The sequence below is a fragment of the Tachysurus vachellii genome, chromosome 1 (assembly GCF_030014155.1).
Source record: "Tachysurus vachellii isolate PV-2020 chromosome 1, HZAU_Pvac_v1, whole genome shotgun sequence".
In the NCBI taxonomy this organism is placed as follows: domain Eukaryota; kingdom Metazoa; phylum Chordata; class Actinopteri; order Siluriformes; family Bagridae; genus Tachysurus; species Tachysurus vachellii.
This window is the reverse complement of record NC_083460.1, coordinates 35,688,536-35,710,496: the sequence shown is the minus strand read 5'-3', so window position 1 is coordinate 35,710,496 and position 21,961 is coordinate 35,688,536. Positions and strand designations below refer to the sequence as shown.

Sequence of the window (21,961 nt, the reverse complement as noted above, 5' to 3'; positions counted from 1 at the left end):
GGAGAGTTAAGCATTTTTTTTTTTTTTTAAATATACCTTTAATCATTAAGTCCAAAGAAAAAAGTTTTTTGTGGTTAGCAAGCTAAATAAAGATGGGCGTGTCTAATCTGAATCTGTCCAGTTAGCATAAGGCTATTATGCTATGTATTGAAAACAGTTCAAATACAATAAGAAAATAATAATAATAATAATAATAATAATAATACAAATAAAATACTACTACTAATAATAATAAACTACCAATATTACTAATGCTAACAATAATAAATAAATAAATAAATAAAAAATAATATAATAATAACAATAATAATACATATTAATGGTCACAATAGTAAATAGTATCAATACTTTTCTGATAAGATCAAATCAGTGTAATTGTGCTTTACTCACTGCTAACATGCTAACATTAGCACAACATACGACTGACAGGAATGTTTACGCAATTGAAGCAGTGATATGTAAACAAGATGCACCTGAAAACATTCATAAAGCTCAGCTAATTCGTCACGTTTTAATGGTTAGTCTTTATTATTATCTATTATTTGTAAGTTTCTGGTTTTATTTTTGTTTGTTTTTAAGTAGGTTAATATTACTGGGCACACAAAAACGAGTAGTTATTTCTAGGTCTAATGAATAGAATAGACAATCATTTAAAATCAGTACTTTTTTAATTATTATTATTATTATTATTTTTAATTGCACATCTTATTGTGGTCAAATGAAGGATGCATTTGGGGGAAAAGCAACAGATGTGTAGGGGCTGTATTTATATAGTAATAAAATAATTAAGAAGTTTTTATCATCACACCCTGATATAACACATTTCATGTTATTTATATTCATTCACTCAGTACCTAATTTTGTTTTTACAAGTAAAGCAAAACGCCATCCAGGCATCAAGCCTTTTAACAGAACTGACAAAAGTGAGACCCACAATAAACACTTCATTTACATTCACAAATAAATGACACTAATAGTTAATAGTTAATAGCATTTGACAGAAATTATTGTCCTGGGGTGATAAAAATACATTACGGAAAATTGTAAGAAAATGTCAGAGAGAGAGAAAAAAACAGCATGGATGTGAGAAAGAGATCAAATACACTTGTTCTTTAAAAGAGGTTTGATGAAAAGTTGGCGTCAGGTGTCTGCAGGCAAAAGGATTCCTTTCTTTGTTGCTAATTAATGATCCATATCTCTACTTTTGAAGGAAAACAGATGCAGAACTGAGAGTCTAATCACCAGTCTAAACTATTCACTGATCTACACAGTGCTGGTATCTCGGTTCAGAAGATCTACACAGTGCTGGTATCTAAGTTCAGAAGATCTACACAGTGCTGGTATCTCGGTTCAGAAGATCTACAAAGTGCTGGTATCTCAGTTCAGAAGATCTACACAGTGCTGGTATCTAAGTTCAGAAGATCTACACAGTGCTGGTATTTCAGTTCAGAAGATCTACACAGTGCTGGTATCACATCCATAACATTTTTTTTAAAGTATATGGGCTTTATAGCAGAGTCGAAAAAAATAAATGAAAGGATATGAGAAAAGGTTTGAAAATGAGAACAAAATGTAATACTATAACACAATGTAATTCTATATTTACTGATTATTTGTTTCTGATAGACGCACGGTGGTGGTAGCATAACAATTAACAGTATCTGGGAAAGTGGGGAAAGTTCAAGGGCATGATGGTCAGAGCCAAATACATCAAAATACTAAAAGTAAACATGTTAAAGTTTGCAAGAGACCTGAGAAAGGGGCAAGCAAAAGTTCACCTAATAACAGAACAGTGATACTGGAGTGGTTCCAAACCAAGAACATGAACATGTTAGAATGGCCCAGCCAAAGCCCACACTTCAATGCAATTGAAAATCTGGGCAAGAATTATGGGTTCACCAACCCATACTGTCCATCCCATCTGGGAGAGTGTGTGCAATTTTACCAAAAAGAGTGGACAAAAATATCAGGCATTTATAATCTGGCATTATCTAGATCAATCTGTAGGTTTTTGGTAATCTCAAATAAATATAAATGACCCAGCATTACTGTAGTGTCTCAGTGTGGGCAACTGAAAAGCGCAATATCGCCATCTGATGGATTTATTCTGTCATTAATATGTGTGATGCAATCATAGGATGCTTTGTATCCTTTGATGTGGAAAATAATAAGAGGCTGCACACACACAGACATACACAAGACTGGTGGAGTGTCTCTCTCTCTCTCTCTCTCTCTCTCTCTCTCTCTCTCTCTCTCTCTCTCTCTCTCTCTCTCAATAGCTCCACCAATGAGAGCTCCATATCCAGATCACATGCTCCTGGTCCTCTCTTTTCCCGGCTGCAGGAAGCCATGCTTATCCTTTTCATGTCTCCTCCTTCTCCTCCCTGCCTCATCCTTTCTGCCTGTTCTTTCCCTGCCTTTCTCCCTCACAATTCTAGGTGTTAGGCAGGTGCATGAACATGGACAGAGAAACAGATGAATGTAACAGCAGCATGAAGAACAGATCTGGATCTGTGCATTTTTGTGGTGAGTACAGACCTTAGCTAGTTTCCAGGAGAGACAGAAGGGTGTGAGAGCAATTGAGCACAGGAAGATGGAGGACACTCAGCCGACAGAGGAAAGGAGGGAGGACGGTTCCAGAGCTTTAGGAATCAATGCATCCCTTTTCCCGGCAACCTTAAGCCCAGCTGTCCCTCCGTATGTGAAACTAGGCTTGACAGTGGTCTACACAGCTTTCTACTCACTGCTCTTCGCCTTTGTCTATGCCCAGCTGTGGCTGGTGTTGCGCTACCGGCACAAGCGTTTCAGCTACAAGACGGTGTTCCTCTTCCTGTGCCTGCTGTGGGCGGCACTGCGTGCTCTGCTCTTCTCCTTTTACTTCAGGGACTGTGTGACGGCCAATGCACTTGGGCCCTTTGCCTTCTGGCTGCTCTACTGCTTCCCAGTGTGCCTGCAGTTTTTCACACTCAGTCTGATGAACCTCTACTGTGCACAGGTGAGACAACAAGGAAAGAGAGATTAACCTTTTTTCAGAGATGCTAGGAGAACATTCAGAAATTGAAACATTACCATGAGGCAGGATCAGTGAGGGAAGATTAATCCTTTTAAAGCTCAGCTTATTATTTGTTTTTTAAATAACAAGCTTATTACTTAGAGGGTACAGTTAAAGGGCTGAAATTACATGGGTGAGTAATGTCTTGTATCTTAAACAACGTAGAACAATAGAATGAATTAAGGATGAAAAAAGACTCCTTTACAATCTTCTAGATCATTCAGAAGCTAAATGCATGATAAGTGACCTACATTTCAGAGCAAACCAGCATTAAATGTTAATGACATCACTTGGACAATGTTAAAGTACAGAACTAGCTACAACATCTGCAAAATCTCAACAAAATTTTCAGAGAAAGACTTTTGCAATTGTTACGAGTAATTTCAATACCTTTCTAATGGTACAAGGCTACGTGTCTATCACAATTCAAGCTGTTTTAGGTCTAAAGTTTAAGTCTTTGGTTTGGTTTTGAGTAATGAGGCTAATGTAACTAGCAATGAAAAAATCTTTACAATATTTAACATCATGCAAACGACAGGTTTAAACCACCATACACTTGCATTGGTTTTGCTCATTGATTGAGCTAAGGTAATTGAAGAGGAAGGTGAACGATTAATATATTTTGATTCATTTTTCACTATTTTGTCAGATAAATGAAGCACAAATAAGCTAATAAGGGTCACTTTGATTACAGGTTGTCTTTACAAAACCTCAAACTAATATGCTTATATGGTTTGTGATTATTTATGACACACTGTTTTATATAAAATTGGATATCAGCCATCTGCAAGAAGGAATCGTGTTCTTCATCAGCATATATTTTTGGTATCACTCCAAAACAAGCATAAGACTCGGGCTGGAGGTGTGGCCAGTGGCCAAGTTTGTGGAGCTGTAAATTCTCCAGCTTACTAACTGCTAAACTATAGACCATAAGCTTCACTTCATGACAGTAATATTTGTAGTATGTGCACATTTCCAAATAAATTAAGTATGAAATTGTGAATGAATAAATTATCATTTTGTTACTGATTTTATTTGATTTTTTTGTTAATCACAGGTTTTCTTTAAGGCCAAGTCGAAGTATTCTCCTCATCTGCTCAAGTATAAGTAAGTGCCCCCTTAAGATGGCACTACTCTTCAAATTTCACACACTACTTCTAGGCTTCTTAATTACACACTTCAGCAGACTCTTTTTTTTTTTCTCTAGGCATTTCTCTCATAGAATCTTAACCCTTTTTTATTCTAATAATATAAACAGCATACAAATAATGACACAAGTCTAAAATCAGTGTTCATGTTTTATTACAGCTGATGTAGATTATGTTAAGGAAGTCCAGAAGTTGTTATGACAAACATGCTAAAATATTTTGTCTCTCTGTCTCAGGTTCCCTTTATACCTGGTCTTTGTAGGTGCTAGTCTGCTCTTCCTGTTGGTGAATCTGGCTTGTGCCCTGCTGGTTAAAATGACGGATGCGCAAATTAAGACAATCGTCTTGGTGCGTGTGACCATTAACGACTCACTTTTCGTGCTCTGTGCCATCTCACTCTCCGTCTGTCTCTATAAGGTGGCCAAGATGTCCCTTGCAAGTATCTACCTAGAGTCCAAGGTATGTATTGAGGGCAAAATCAGAGCAACACATTTATCTAACAAGGGGCATTGTCAGATTTTAAATCTCATTTTTCTGAAATATACATTATGTAATAAAACGTAATGAAATATACATATGAAATTTTCATATAGACCTTACATACATTACATTACAACATAGAGTGTCATATTAAGCCATAACATATACATATATACATAACATATACAAATTGAAATATATGCATATTAGTAATTAGTTATTATGTATTATTTCATTTCTGCAATATTATTGGTTACAGGGGACTTCTGTGTGTCAGGTGACCCTGATCGGCATTATGGTGATTCTCTTGTACACTTCGCGTGCCTGCTACAATCTTGTCGTTCTGGCTTTAACAGACATCGAAAACATCAATTCCTTTGATTATGACTGGTACAACGTGTCCGACCAGGTAAGTATCACTTCAGTGTCAAGTGATGCTGCTCAAATCTTTCTGCACACACAAAGGATTTTCTACCTACTTACACTGACAAGAATTTATTCTTTTCTTTTTTGAGACTAAACACACTCACAAACACTACCTGTCCATGTGTCTTGCCTCCTATCCTGCAGGCAGACCTGAGGTCCAATCTGGGTGATGCTGGATATGTGGTGTTCGGGGTGATTCTATTCATCTGGGAACTTCTTCCCACCTCCCTGGTGGTCTTCTTCTTCAGGGTTCGCAAGCCAGCGCAAGACAGGGTGAGATATAAAGGGTGGTTGTGTCAGAAAAAGCAGTTATGCAGAAACGCAGTCAGTTGGACTATAAATTATATGCACCCAGTTTTCCCCCTCACCTGTCCGGTGTTTTATTAATTAAGGGAATGTTATTAGCAGCGGTAGCATTGTGTAAATGCCTAAATCACCACACACTCACTTCAAACCATTCTGTTTTTTTCCCCCAATGTCCTGAAGTGTTTATGCGTACATTACAATCGTTCCCTCAGTTCTCCTAAAGTTAGTAGGATAAAATACAGAATACCTAAGAAAATTAATCTGATTTCTATTATACTCAGGTTACATGGAGCAACAACCATAATGTTTTTAAGTTAGCTGTTACTACAGAAACACTAACATAATTATATTATTGCTACAAATGTGTGATTTGCCTTGTAGATGTCAGAGATGTTATAACAAAAAATTAATCAACACTTAAGCCACCAAACATATCAGCTGGTTTTCAAAACCTGCGGACTATCAGTATGTCATCATAGCTTGTACTGAATATATGAATTATTGTACATAATAGTGAAGGACTAATTTTCACATTACCTTTGTGTCTCTTCACCCCTTGTTTAGAGTACATCTGCCATCCCCAGTCATGTCTTCTCCACCAAACGCTACTTTTTTGACAATCCACGACGATATGACAGTGATGATGACCTGGCCTGGGGATCTTATCCTCAGAATTCCTCGACAAGGTAAAACCAGCCCAAACAATCAGTACACAGCACACCCACTTCACAGTCAGCATACCACAGGAAAAAGACGTCATATAGTATTAAATTAAAACTACAAAACATTCCCAAACTCAGATATTCTGTTTACTGCAAAGTTTTATTTGAACACTGTTAAATGCTTGAATCTAATGGGTTATAAATATGATATATGACATTAAATAGAACTATTCCTGGATTTAAAGTACACCATATGGCCAATTGTATTCTAATACCTGTCCATCACACACACCCATGTTCCCCGAAACGTAAAGTAAGAATCTGAAATTCTGAAATACTCAAAGCAGCCCATCTGACATCAACACCCATGCCATTAAAGCCACAGAGACTACACTTTCCCACCATTCTGATGTTTGATCTTTCTACGTGATTTTATGCATTTTTCTGCTGCCACCTGATTAGATGACAGTGAACAGCAGTATAGTATAAAGAGAACAGCAGTATAGTATACTATAATCCCAAACTTGCCCTTGTTCACAATGTGATCTCCATGAAGACATGGCTTGTCAAGGTTGGAGTGGAAGAACTAAAGAGCTGCGAAGAGCCCTGACTCTGACTCAACCCCACTGGAACATCGTCTGTACCTCAGACTTCATCCACCAACATCAGTGCCTGAGCTCACACAAATATCCACAACCACAACCCAAAATCTAGTGGAAAACCTTCTTAGAAGTGTAGACCTTATTACAACAGACTGTGTGTAGAATGAGAAGATGAAATAACACGTACGTGTGCTATGGTCAGGTGTCTACATACTGTAAATAAATTATTGTTATTTTCTGTGGCGTGAGTGGAATAATAGCATGGATATTGTTTTATTTATTTATTAAAGAAAAGCTTCTGTTTGTCAGTTTGTCCTCAGACTGCTATGACTGGGGCAGCCGAAGCAGCAGCTTCCTTATAAATCTGGGTGGAGAAAATCAGCGATCGTCACCAGGCCTAAACCATTAAGTGAACAGCACCTTTGACGCACTGCACTTTTAACATGTACATCTACATATATGGTCTTTACAGCTGACTAACACTTCCGACTCGCACGCCAGCCAGAAAGAGGCTTGCGCAAAGTGAGCTCTAAAGAAGGCATGAGTTACCATGGTGATCACAGGGAAGTGATGCAGGGGTTACTGTGGTAACCATGTCCGACTGCATTGTGTCCTCTCACGATGTAACTAATGTAAAAAGGTACACTAATCAAGATTTTGGCTTGTCACTTCTTCAGTCAAAAGGCCACAAACGTCACAAATGTCAGTTGTAGTTGTTACTGTAGTACACACTTGTAACTAAACCTAGTAGTAATCTGTATACACCATAATCTTTCTTGCTCACACACACAGTGCAGTTTTAAATATCCTATGGAATAAAACAAAACCTTTTAAAAAAAATCTTAATTGGAGTACCTTTAACTCTGCTGAACACTAGTAGCTTCACATAACATAAGGTTTAATCATTCTCATAAACATGACTGAAAATAACAACCGTAAAATAAGCTATTATTTACAGCATGAGTATGTAATTTGCTATATTTGTGTTGACAGACAAAAAGACAAGAAATACTGGTCCTGTTCCAGCATTTATTCCTGTTTAAGGAATAAACGTCTTTATTTCTTCTGCAGTATTTCATGCCTTTTATTCATGCTCTTTGTGAAAATAAGCTTTCGATAGGTTTGTTGGTTAAAAGTATTTTGTTTAGCACAAGATTGTAAAGGTTCACCAATAAAGAAATATTTTGATGTTTGAAACAGAAATTAGTGTGTGTGTGTTTGCTTTTAATTTTTAACTTATTACCCTAATAGAATATTTTTAATGCGAACACCGGAATAAATTCTATGACAATTTATAAGGCAGCATTGCATACTTGATTCTGATTGGTCAGATTGTGTTTTTTTCTGTACACAATATATAATTTTCAGTATAGTCTGTATGGATTATGTTGATGCATTGATTATAAGGATTATATTAATGATAGGCAAAATATTGTGGTATAGAAGGAGCAAAACAAATCAAGAAGTGCTGTTCTTGGAAAATAATCAGTCATGCTTTTTTCCTTACTTAAATATAGTCTTAATTCAAATTTGAATTGGTTTGATGATATACAAACATGTATGCAAGGCCAGATGAGTAAATACCCCCAAAATCTGCAATTCCAGCTCCTTCAATGTATTTCTTTTTCACTTTTCTGGGATATCAGTAATATTTTGACATTTGATCCATTTTGACATTTATTTGTATGTTTTCTAGGACTCAAATTTAAATGATTGAGAGTATGATTGAGAACTCATTACCCGCATTCCAGAGCCCATGGTAGGTTTTACATTTATAACATAATTCGTTTCAGACAGTTTCACGTCTTATATCGAAGCTTTTTGAGATCATTTTATCCTTTGCATGCAATCGGTGAAAAAACACAGAGGTTCCGATGACTGACAGATTTATTCCTCCTTTTAAATAAATAGAATTGACAAATCCACAAATAAACAAAATGAGCCATTATTATGCAGACAGACACTGAATAGAGCTGGAAAAAAAATCCTTATTTTACATATGGTGCAAAATGAGGGCAAATGAAACAAACAAACAAACAAAACAAAAACAAAAAGCATTATCATCAGATCACACAGCAGATAATCATTTTAAAGGAGTGTCTTTGTGATCTGTTACCTGCAGACTCGTCTCAGAATGACCTCAGATGCGGTCAGGTCAATGTAATAATGTTTTTATGTCTGTACTTTTGAGTCACAAACAGCTGAACCAAATTCCTTGTGTGTCAACACACTTGGCCAATAAACCTGACTAAAGCTAATTTATTCTGATCCGCGGTACTGCAAAAGCCTTTTCCTGAACTGATCTTTATAATCCTATCTTGAACATTTCAGTTAAAAATCACTGATATTGCTCATTTAAAGTAAAGACGGCAGAAATCAATGTAACAGAAAATAAGTCAGTTTTAGGATTGATGAACTTCTGAGTGGATTTTAGTCTCCTTTAATCACTGATGCTTTGGATTGTGAAAGAATAGATAAACTGTAGGAACATAATGTTACAAACTCTAAAGACACAATTTGTTTAATAGAGAGATTTCCTGTATGTTGGCTGCTGTTAAAACAGACAAGTAGAACGCGCAGGATGTGGTGATGCACTATAAATCATGCACTTTACACACACAAGCACACACACACACACACATAGCTGCTCTTAGTCATCTCTTCAAGATTACAGGTAGTCCATTCTTATCTCATAGACCAGTGTGCTATGCAGAATCATCTCAAGTATTTTATATATATATATATATATATATATATATATATATATATATATATATATATATTATATATACACATGAATAAGCTGCCAGTTTATTAGACATTCCTAATTATATTGGCTGTGATGGGCCATGAAGCTAATAATATGGCTCTGGGAGGTACGATGGTGCTCCCTTTAGACCGATGGATGGGGTACAAGGGACTGACAGGTCAGTAATGTTATGCACCTAATAAACTGGCAACTCTGTGTGTAAACAGTGACCTCAAGTAGTTTAATCACCCTTCATGAAAAGCAGCCAATCTGACTGCAGAAGCTAAAAACACAAACATTATTGGTTGTGCTTACTCATTTTGGGGAACTTCTTAGCTTTGCTTTAATTAACGTTAACATTTTTCTTATGTATAATAATAACAAAAAACAAAAGGTAATTAGGACAAATTAAAGATAATAAAATAAAAGATATTAAAATCCCATTTTGTCAAATCCCACCCACCAGTTTTCTCCATCACACAGCAGCTACAAATCAGTGAGACGGAAGTCTAACACACACAGAGGAAAGCACCATCTGCCCTCTTTGATACACATGAGCTCTCAGATGCCCACGTTTGGCTAAATTTACTGTGATTGACAGGGGAGAGGGAATACAACGTCCCAACCATCCAGAGAGAACGAGCAATTTTGGTCTTGTGGACTCCCAATAATGGATGGCTGTGGAATTGCTAGGATTTATACAATATTACGTCATTTTTCCTCCCCAGACATTCTTAGACTAAGGGAAGCTTCATCAAATATTAAAAATTTCTTCTCAATAAATGTTTTGTGTTTGAAAAAGTTTTGTGTTAAAATGATAACAGCATGCAGGACTCCAAAATGATTATCAAAATGTATGTTGGTTTTATTCCATACTTTAACTCTTGATTCATTTTCATGAAGGGTGATAACAGTTGTTGAGTTTACTGTATTGTGTGTACGGGAACAGAAAATGTATGGCAGCTTCCACTTACACAGTTCAAGTGAACACCACAAGAGAACCAATGAGAAGGAAAAGAGTTTGGTCCAAATCCCATTGTAATGAAGAAGGACATTCTCTCAGACTCTCAGACACACACACACATACACTCCTTCATATACGAGTCTTGTAAAGTTAAAACGACCAAATAAATCAGTCATACATCTGGCATAAACATGACAGTTTGAAGAGGAAATGTCTAGCAACAAAAAATGAGACACTTTTTTTTTAAGAAAAGCTTTGGCTTGCAAAAAAAGGGATTAATGATATAACATTAATACTAAAGTTCAATCGCTCTAGAAATCCATCTAGAAATAGTTGTCACCGCAGACAATTTAATGACGTCCTACACTGTATCCATATTGCTTGTTATGAGTTGCTCAGAGTTTTCTAAGATGCTACATTTCCTTATTACAGAACATTATAAATCCTATGGTCCTATTGGTAGAATTACATGTTAATATGAAAGCCAATTCATAATTTATGGTGACCTCTTTAAGGTGTTAAAGGCATAAAAATGTTTCGGAAACTAGTAAGTGTTCCATAGAGTAATACGTCTGACCTCTGAAATGACCTCCTATGTATATGTGATCTCACTGACACACAAACATACAATATTCCTGCTCTCTGTCTCTCTGTCTCTCTCTCTCTCTCACACACACACACACACACACACACACACACACACACACACACACACACACACACACACACACACACACACACACACACACACACACACACACACACACACACACACACACACACACACACACACACACACACACACACACACACACACACACAAAACCCTGAAAACAAACAGAAAACAAAAACAACAACTAGTTTCTTATGAAGCCTTACAGATTCAAAGGGCTGTGAATTCTGAACCATTTTTTAGGAAAGGTGTGGTATGTCAGCTCTGGTCCTGCCTTTGATTCCTGTTTTCATCAGTAGCTGACAGTTTGCTGTGCTGTGAGCTGAAGTATTTTTTTTCCTGTTAGCTGGGCAGCAGAATAAAGCAGAGGGATTTGCTGAGCTCAGCAGAGGGGAGTTTCTCTTGGCCACACTCAGTTCTAAAGTCCCTGATAAAGGCCTCCTTCTGAGGAAGAGCAAACTATTGCAGTGTCCTGTGGGCTGACATCATCTGGTACTTCTTGTCCTTTAGAAGCGTTCGGAAGTTGTGCAGCTCTTTTATACTGGTGGAGAGTCTACGGTAATGAGGAAGAGTGTTAGAGGAACAGAAACAAAATACAAGATCATATACAAGGATTATGACAGTATTTGCGACAGAGCCGGACTGAGCCATCAACTTACACTAGTCAGTATTGTCCATCATCATCATCATTTTCTTTTACTGACTGGAGTTTTTTTAAATTGAGCAACTTTTGTTCAAATATCACAAAAGGTGTTGATGGACAAATCAGTGACTTATAATAATAATAAAAAAAAATAACTCTCCTAAGAAACTGTGTGCTAATTAAAAAAAAAAAAACACAGTAAGACAAACAGACAGACAGAGAGACAGCATTTGCATTTCATGAGACACCCTTAATCTTTAATCCTTACCTCCCAAAGCCATTAAGCAAAGCTACAATCTCCTGGCGTGTGAGCTGGAAGCCTACAGAGGGACTGTTTTCTGGAAGATTCTTGATCTCTTTCTCAGAGAAGAGGATCCTGAGGGCGGTTCCAAGTCCTTGGGTCTGAAAGGAGATAAAGACCATGTGTGACTTTAGGGTGTGTTCAGTGGGTTTGCAAAAAAGATTACGGAATTCATTTCCATAAATCGCAAATGTTTGTATAGTCCTTAATAAATACTTAAAGACAATATAATGTAATCCAAAGGTGTAAATCTTTGAAATATCTGTTTATAATATAATAAAGGTTATATCTAACATATAGAAATATCCATTTCTGAGCTAGGCAGAAATGATGAATAAATCTGAACAAAAATATAGACTTTCCAGAATGAGCACAACACTCATACACGTACCTGTAACTTCCCCCACAGTCGACATTTACTGCAGCCCACACAGTCCATTATACGGGAAATGTTCTTAAAATGAAGTCTGAACTCTTCCTGGTGAAAAAGAGACCCAACATCATCATCCTTATGCATATGCAAAATACAACACTGTAAACTGACATTCAGTCACCGGAAATGTTTCATAATCTAAACAAAAGTGAACTATCGTAATTTATAAAAATAACCAAAGCAGTGCTAAAAACATTCTCCAAAGCAGTTCACATTTGACTCATTCACCTAAAGTAAGCTGTCTAGAACTAAATATTCTAGATAACATTTCATGTCGAAAATACGTAGTGTACAAATATGCAGGATTGGAAAGTGGGAGTCTTTCATTATTAAAAAAAAACAACAACAACAAAACCCAGACACATTATACATTAAAATGGCATTTAAAATAAGCCTCAGAGATAATGTTCCCCTTTTCACGTGACTTGTAGAGCAATCTGCATGTGTTCTGCAAGCCTAACTACTCACCTTTAACCTTTTGGCTTCAGTTTTGTGGCCTGCAAACATGGAGCTCTCATCAAAGTGCATGGGAAAAGCTCTATAGAGAAACAGAGAAAGAAATAAAAAAACAGAAGTTACAACAAATTTGAATGCAAATCACTAACACAGCGTTCTTGAAGATCACATTTTATACTACATCGAGGAAGAGAGGCTGCTGAGGGAATGACTGCTGATATACCTGGATCTAATCTATTTTGTTCAACATTTCGTTCGACATTCAACAGCATTAATGCAACCATAAAAGTGGGTTTCTGTAGTAAATAACATTTTTAATGAGGATGTAGAATTTTAGGAAAATCAACATTGAAATTGATATGAATCAATATGACAGCTACACTTAGTTGGGCACTTGTGGCTTACAAATCTATTCAAACTACAGTTCTTAGCCACTTGTGCAGTTTATTACTGAGTCAGTCACCCTAAAATATATGTTTCAGTAATTTATTTATTTATCATGAGTCTTAAGAATGTAGGAAGTGATGTGAGTGAGTTTTTGGATCCTGTATAAGGGGTTTGTTAATCAGGTATCTGGCTCTCACTTGGTCTCATTGAGGATCTGCAGCAGCAGCTCTTTGGTAGTAGAGTCTTCCTGTGCACTGCCAGTGTAGAGGTTGATGAATGAGCGCTCGAAATACGGTGCCACTTTGGACAGAGCTCTGAGCTCGATCAGGTACAGGAAGTAAAGGTTCTTCAGCCTGCGAGTTCCCTCGCCCTTGGTCTCGGCAGGGTCAAACCTCTGGCGGAACTCGTGCACATTAGGGCCCCAAACCGTTTTCCCCCAGCTCTCTGCGTGCACACACACACACACACACACACACGTTTACCGTAAACTGGATCATACAGTTTTCTGAAAGTACTAAAATTCTTTCACTAATTGCATGTGAACAAACTAAATGTATAAACGGGTTGCAATTGTATTACTATTAATATCTTTTAATGGCAAAAGCTTCGGCACCCTACAGTCAATATATATTTTCCATTGTCTTGAAAGACAAGTTTATGACCATAAAGACCTCATCAGAGTTATTACCAGATGTTCTTTGACACTCACCATCCAGGAGGTACTGAGCAGACAGGTGGATATTAATGCTGCTGTGGAGGCCAGAAATGAGCCGGTAGAACACTCTCTTCTCCAGACACAATCCTACAAACCAACCACATGCATCTTTCACAAGCATTATCACAGTCAACACTATAAAACCAAACCCAGTAATCTCAAATTAGCTTACAGATAACTTATAATAAGGTGATTATTAATTATGATTATGATGATTATCTTGCAACAAACATTTTTCCATATAAACAACTTGCTGTTCTGACTTGAAATAGAAAAGATTCACTTGGCTAATGTGTTAAGTAAGTAATGAAACATAATGGGGCTTAATTTTAGAGAAAAATAAGCAACTTGTGTGTGTGAAGGCATGATATGAACAGGCCAGACACTTAAAGCTTATATGTTTCAATATTAGCACATCCTGTAGTGTTTTCTCTTACACCACTGAAATTTTTCAATTTCAATAAAATAATTGATTAACGAATGACACATCATACTTTATAACGTTATATTTATTTTTGTCTGTGACAAAAGTTAGTCCTTATTATCGCTTGTTATAACAGCTAGAAATCTGTCGTTCCTTTGCTACTCTTTATTTTTCCTCTCTTACTCGTCATGTTACTTTGAAAGACAAAAGGGTTTTGTCCTGAAAACTAACAAGTGACACTGAAAACTCCGGCCACAACATAACCACAACAATAATATGTTTATCTTAGTTAAATAACATTTTATTCGTGCAAGCTGTTTATTATTAGACTCTGATTATGGTGAGTGTCTGCAATACAAATCTCTGTGAATTAACACCATTTGATCAGAGATAAACACTATATGGTTTAAATTACAATGTTTATTTGCGTTCAAAAATATCTAACAGATATGAAACAAAATAAATACAACATTTGTCTCTACAACCTGTCAATATAGTATTTTTGCTAGTTTTTTCATACTTTTCTAAACTGCTGTGCTCTGCTCCGTCTGAAGATGCTCTGAAGGCATCAGAAAAGTCTCAGCTATGCAGTATTTACAATTTAATATAAGGTGAAACCTTTGAGAAATCTAGTCAGCCCTTCCCTGTGCACCAAAGGGCGACCCTGTGAATGAGGTCTAAATTGAAGCCACTTATGACAAGAAAATAAAATACCCTCATTGGGAATACCATTAGAGAGAGTCGTTCATTTAGAAGGGTGTTGAGTAAATAGTAATGGGACATTACACTGGGAGGTTCACAATGTCTGGTCTGTGCAGTAGTTTGTGTGTGTGTGTGTTTTCAACTGTGGTGTATTTGTCTGCCATATTGACTAGAGCTGTGTGTATGGAAATGTGCTGATAATGAGAAAGATCCAGTTACCTTCCAGCCAGTTGTAAAAGCCTTCACCTGTGTGAGCAAACACAAAATGCACGTCAAAGCCCTGACAGAGCAAGTAGGTCAAGATTAAAAGTGCATATTAAGGAAATGAGCTGTTACCATATTAGTCCAGGGTCAAAACACACAGCCCCAGTCTAAAGTTCTTAATGACTATAGATTTATACTCACCATCATCATCACCTAGAAACAGAAGAAGAACTAGTGAATGATTAAAAAAGCATAATCCTAATTAGTCTTTATACAGAAGAACTGTGCTATTGTTTTCCTTTCAGATTTGATAGGTAATAATCAGCATGAAGCAGAACGGAAACTCACCACGACTTGGAGCCAAGGGGTTAAGAGGCCGATAAACAGACCGTGGCCTAAAAAGAGATAATAGAGTTTTGAAGTGAATAAAACAGAATGATAATTAATATGAGCATTCAGGGCTTCCGGTTTTGATAGTTGTTGATATTATGTAAATATTTAAATATATACTATGTTTAAGGTTATTATCCACTATTACAATTATTTTAATTTTATGTTAGAACAACCTTCAGTTACCACAATCACTCAGTGTTACTTTTTAATATGAGAACATTTTACAGAAAATAAAAATAAGACATGCTGTATTCAGATTCCTTCACATAAACTGCTAATGAAATTGTCCTTTTGAAATGTCATCTTTGAAAAGTTTTAACACCCAGTGACATTTCTTATACGACTGATTCCTCTTACTACAATGACTTTTATATTATTTTGTTTCTTGATAAATAACTTTTTTATATTTGGTCACTTAATTCTGAAATGAGTCTGGATTACGAATCCATGAAGACTTGAATGTTCTAATTCATTATAATCCAAATCTCTCACTTGAAGCAGTTCTCCTCGTAGATGCTGTTCCACACTCTCCATGCAGAGGGGCCTTTATATCCAGTGTAGCGTTCAGGATTTAACGCAAGATCCACATACTCTGCTTCAGGTGACGTCTCGTCTGCAAAGACCAGGAATACAAGTAGGCGTGAAGCACACAAAAACCAGATGGGGGAAATTTACTCAATACGGAATGCAATAAGTTTGAAGAGGTTTGTAGTAAAGAAAATGTGAAACCTACCATCCAGGCCACAGAAGTGGTCCTGGGCATCATCATGATGAGCCCAGTCCTCAAATGCCTCTTTACTTTGATTACTATGGACACCAAATTAGACAATTGTAAAGAACCCAAAGATTTTCTATACAGTTTTGTACACAATTTCTAGCAATGCACGGTCACGGTCTGGTGTGTGTATGCGTGTGTGTTAACTACATACCTCAGTGTGCTGTTAATGGCACCCAGCTCATGGGCCTGTTCACATTCCTTAATGTCTCTGATGGCATTTGCAGCGGGAGAATACTGCCAGAAGAACATACTTAATTTATTAATTAATAAATAACAAGCTTAGGCTTGCTTTTTAGAAGCAATTACTGTCAATCGGTGGCACATGAAACAACATAGTATGGGTATGAGTGACATTGGTAAGAGATGCTGTTCCACGAGCCAAATTTGAATGGACTGTTAACGTGTTTGATAAGACTGGGCTGAATGTTCGAGTGCAAGTCTTGAACCAAGCTGCAGAGAATCCTCTGTATATGTGTTGCTGTCTCCTAGTAACGAGAACGCAAGTGTATGCTGGGTGTTTTCTGTTTAATTAAGCAGCAAGTTCCAAGTTGAATAATGTGTGTACTAATTGGCAGTGTGTATGTATTTCTGCTAGTTTAATGTATGTTCTCAGTCACGTTACTATATTTATGTATCTGTAAATGTCAGACTAAAGATCTATATGCAACAACTGTTACTGGAATCATAAAATGGTCTTGTGCTCAACTCAGAAATCAAACTATCATACTGAACTTCCTTTAATAACACTTCTTCTTATTAATAACATCTTCTTTGTCTTTACAGTACAGACTTTAGTTCCTCTTAGCATTCAGAGTTTTTTTTCAGAGCTCAGGGAGTTTTTCCTTTGTCTCTGGGATGTTCATTAGGAAACTTTTTCATGTTTTCTTGTAAAACTGCTTTGTTAACAAAGTGAAATGCACTAAATGGACAATTCACGACCTCAAACTAGTTGTTACAAAACAACAACGGTCAGTTCTCAGAATTCACAGATTGGTCTAAATACATTGAACTCAATATAAGTGACCTTGACTGTTATCACAGAACCAGATGTCTCAGCACTGTGGGCACACACACTGCAGGACAAACAGTGAGAGCTGTCTAAAAGAGTGCTGTGTGCTGACGTGACACTAAGTGCCAGAAAGAGTGCACCTATCCTTAGGGCTCTGCTCCATTACACAAACCTGCAGGCTTCTAACAAACAAAAGACACTTAACGTCTCAGCTGAGCGTGGGACAGAAATGCGTCACAATACACAACAATAATACTTCTGTTTTATTTACCATAGACAAAGAATGAGAAAAGGTTTTCCTAATATATCTCAATTATTTCAATAACAAATACATACATACATACATACACACACACACGGTATATATAAAAAACAAGTAGACGTATGAAAGTCTTCAGACTTAATTACTGAATAAATTAAGGAGTCGTACCAATCCTTAACAGTATGACTGAGTCTCTGATGCATGTATTTAATGATATCATCATTCCCGTTTATACTCTGTTTACTAAAATTAGCATATTCCCTGCAGAGTTTCTCTCACCTTATTATAGTTTCCTGATTTAATCCCCACTGGAATTTTGCTCTGTATGAAGAAACACACAGTAAGTTTTTTTAATAAAACTAAAACTAAACAAAACAACAGTCAACCACAAGGAAAATATTAAGTCCACCACAGGAAAATTTCATTAAAACACGTCTCATGTAGTAAAATTAAAAGACAAATAGTCTAGAAAATATGTTAAACCCAAACCTCTGGGCAGGGCTCCACATGACAATCCTTGATAGAGCAGTGGCCATCGTCAGGCCAAAATGGGCAGGGACGCTTCAGATTCACCTGTCAAAAGAAAATCCATAGGAAACAACTGCAGCATTTCCAATAGCATGACAATGCACAGAACTTAAAAAACAGAATTCATTATCATGAAGGAAATCACTGACAGATTCGATATGGATTAGCCTAATCAGATACCACAAAGCCACTTCCTGTAAACTCGCACTGCACAGAAGATGCTTTTTTCTGCACTGCACACTACCCTCTTACATATTTATATGACTACGCATTTATCAGACCTTTCAATTAATTTCTCTGTTCTCTGTGCTGCGGGTAAATTAGATGAGTTATTTAATATTTTGAAAAACTTTGATGCTGGAAAAAAAAGGAAAAAAGGAAATCAATATTCCGATAAAATACAGGACAAAGATTTTGGCATTACAGATCTTAATCTGACTTCTCTGTTTTACTTCATCTCCTTCATTCCAGGAACACAGAAGCACATTGATAGAGGGCAAATCAGAACCTTCCATTATGTTAAATAACAACAATGAGTGCAATAAACAAAAACAAAAAAAAAAAGTTTTTTGGTTATTCAGCCTGACTTACCCTGTAGTATCGGAAGAAGTCTCTTTCGATTAGCTTGCGTATGAGAGGAAAAATCTTGAAGTTGTTGAAGACATCAATGCTCTCAACGTCGCAGAAGCAGTCGTCCAAAACACCTGTCAACTTCAGACAACAGAAACACTTTCTTATTAAAAAAGAGGAAGAAATGTGGTTAAAAAGTGCATTTTAATTACGATTATGTGTAATTAAACCGATAGAATCAGCCAGCCCTGTTTAATAGAGGTATAACCATAAACATTTAAACCTCCTTTCCCTTTTCACATCTGATTCCAACAGCCCATGCATTATAAATGGGCAGCAGTTTTGTGTGAGACAGGGGTCTGGTATTCGATATGCATTTAAATTATTAACACCTTCAACCAATCAAAGCAACAGGTCTAAACGATCTCATATTATTCGTACAAGAGCACAGGAGAAAATAACAGATGGTTGATACGCCAAAAATAATATATGATACCTACATAAAGACATAAATAGAAAAACTTTTGTACAAAGATCAATACTGGAGCCTTTCAGAGTTATAAATGGACCCAAACCTGCACGATACACAGAAAAGTGCTCTGAAACACTGAATAACAATATTATACTCTCTTGAGACCCAAACTTTTGTCTTCAAAACAGAAAGCCATCTGGGAAAAGAAAAGTACCAAACTGTACACATATTAAGATCTAAATCATAATATACACAAAATATATATCTATACTATATAAGTGTAATGTTGTCATAGTCATACCATAAAAAAACACCTTGTCTGTACAGCACACTCTAAATCACTCAGATGTCTACATGTGTCATGAGGAGACCAAGGACCTTACACTGTATGTAATCTGGCAGAATTTCAAAAGTCCAAACAGGCTGAAGGCAAGAAAGCTCGTCCTCCACGTGATGCACCTTGTGTCCCTCATTCCAGCGTTGTTAAAACTCTCTCATATAACCTATGAAGTTTAACGGCTGGTATCTCTGTGGACAAATCACGCCCACATGCTGCTTTAAAACAAGACCAAGCACCGCGTGCACATTGGACCACGCCCACAAACACGACTACGTCACACGATGCCCCGCCCACCCACTGTAGTTTCTACGTTCGGTGCATAACAGCACAGAGCGGTGAGCGTGTGAGTTTTGGAGAACTACAAATCCCAGAATCCTTTGCGCGCAGTGGCTCTGCTGAGCCAATCACACAACACCACGCTCAGTAAGCGCCAGTACAGTGTTCTCTGGGATGGTGTGTGTAATTGTGTGATTCGTGGTTCGTGAACTTTATGCTGTTTTGTCTTGTTGTTTGCAAACTACTTCATTTACACAAAAACTCTTAATGTGGTTCAGATATACAGGTGCTTTTGTATAGCATGTATGTCTTATTAAAAAAACAAACAAACACTGTAAATAACATATAAGGAGTAATTAGAGTGTATAAACAACAAAAATGAAGCCTATGAGACACAGTTATGTCAAATCGCACGCATTGAGCTGATTTAACAGCCTCATTTCTTCTGTGAAATTATAATTTATAAAATGATTATTTTCTTCAAAAAAAAAAAAATTAAAATAAATAAAAGCATACGTGACCGGTTAAATTGCACCGATTATGGAGAGCAGTGACACGTAAATATAAGCATAAAATGAAATTATTATTATTACTATTATCAACATTATTACTATTATTTTTACTACAATTATTATTACTATTATTATTTTTACTATTATTATTACAATTATTATTACTATTACTATTATTATTACTACTACAATTATTATTACTACAATTCCATAAGACATTCCATAAGAATGTTACTCTGAAATCGTAACAATGTGGTGCATTATCCTTATATAAATCCGTATTTCCCAAGAAACCAGTTAAAAAAATAAATGCAAACAAAATGAAAATATTTGTTGTTTATTCAAAGAGGAAGTTGAAGCGTGTGTACGTGCACCATTCTAAGGAGCGCTCGCGCAGCGCTTACGTCAAGCACGCGATGGAAAGTGCGAGAAGGATGTTACTCTGTGTGACAGCGCGAGCTTCAGAAACCACCAAAAATGACCTTAATAAAAGTGAAGAAAACTTTTCTATACTTTATAATAGTACGCTCATGACCCCTGTACTCACATGACAAAAACAGCTTTGGTCCGCACTGTCCGGTGTCACCTTACTGACGAGTTTGTGTTGTGATTGGTGCGTTTTGTCCTGAATGTTGTTGTTGTTGTTGTTGTTGTTGTGAAACCATCCCCAGACAAAGTCTCCAAACAGGAAACACAGGAAAAATATAGTTCCACAAGTCCACAGTGCGCGTTTTACCATCGCTAACGCCAAGTCTTATTATCACAGCCCTACACTTAGCAAAAGGTTGCTAAACTAGCTAGCAAACTAGCTAATTAGCATCAGCAACCAACAATGTAATCACAATACTTTCACCTCTTCGACCCCAGATATCACTGCAGAATTTATCGAATGTAAAAATCTAAAAAAAAAAAACTCAAAATCTCACGGAAATAAACGACTGTTTCCGCAATGCTACACACTCCTGACTACGGAAAGCGAGAAGGTTCAATCCAAACGCGTTACATGGACTGGATTGAGATCCACTATAGTATGGATGACATCAAAGCAGTATATTAATATATATTTGGCCTTTTTTAGAGCACAAATCATTTTAGTTTTATTTCCAGTTCTGAGAAATAAGTCTAACAAGAAGTACAAAAATAATAAAATATCATTTAGTATATTTTAGGCTGAAAATGATCTGGATGTTTTTTAGAGTCTATAAATGAATGAGAACTTTAGATTGTTGGGAAGATTTTTATTCATTCATTCATTCATTCATCTTCTACCGCTTATCCGAACTACCTCGGGTCACGGGGAGCCTGTGCCTATCTCAGGCGTCATCGGGCATCAAGGCAGGATACACCCTGGACGGAGTGCCAACCCATCGCAGGGCACACACACACTCTCATTCACTCACACAATCACACACTAGGGACAATTTTCCAGAGATGCCAATCAACCTACCATGCATGTCTTTGGACCGGGGGAGGAAACCGGAGTACCCGGAGGAA

At 36.7% G+C, this 21,961-nt stretch overlaps 2 protein-coding genes across 3 annotated transcripts; one reads left to right on the top strand and one right to left on the bottom strand.

Annotated features, from left to right (window-relative positions):
- The first annotated feature begins 1,355 nt into the window (after positions 1–1,355).
- On the top strand, positions 1,356–7,872 carry gpr137bb (G protein-coupled receptor 137Bb). Its single transcript, XM_060884809.1, has 7 exons — positions 1,356–2,995; positions 4,110–4,159; positions 4,437–4,659; positions 4,940–5,089; positions 5,251–5,379; positions 5,977–6,098; positions 6,986–7,872. The coding sequence occupies exons 1-7, from the start codon at positions 2,594–2,596 to the stop codon at positions 7,083–7,085; spliced, it is 1,176 nt and encodes a 391-aa protein (XP_060740792.1). The 5' UTR covers positions 1,356–2,593; the 3' UTR covers positions 7,086–7,872.
- Positions 7,873–8,545: 673 nt separating this feature from the next.
- Positions 8,546–21,420, bottom strand: ero1b (endoplasmic reticulum oxidoreductase 1 beta). 2 transcript variants are annotated; one of them, XM_060884787.1, is made up of 16 exons: positions 21,015–21,420; positions 18,889–19,008; positions 18,259–18,342; positions 18,049–18,090; positions 16,650–16,732; positions 16,454–16,527; positions 16,213–16,333; positions 15,676–15,722; positions 15,529–15,540; positions 15,343–15,369; positions 13,992–14,084; positions 13,480–13,726; positions 12,908–12,977; positions 12,398–12,484; positions 11,974–12,107; positions 8,546–11,615 (listed from the first exon to the last, which is right to left on the bottom strand). In XM_060884787.1, exons 1-16 carry the CDS (start codon positions 21,204–21,206, stop codon positions 11,522–11,524), a joined length of 1,527 nt encoding a protein of 508 aa, XP_060740770.1. In that variant the 5' UTR covers positions 21,207–21,420; the 3' UTR covers positions 8,546–11,521. The 2 variants fall into 2 exon arrangements, with proteins under 2 accessions (XP_060740770.1, XP_060740779.1); XM_060884796.1 differs by lacking the exon at positions 21,015–21,420 and adding an exon at positions 19,723–19,863.
- Between the last annotated feature and the right edge of the window lie 541 nt (positions 21,421–21,961).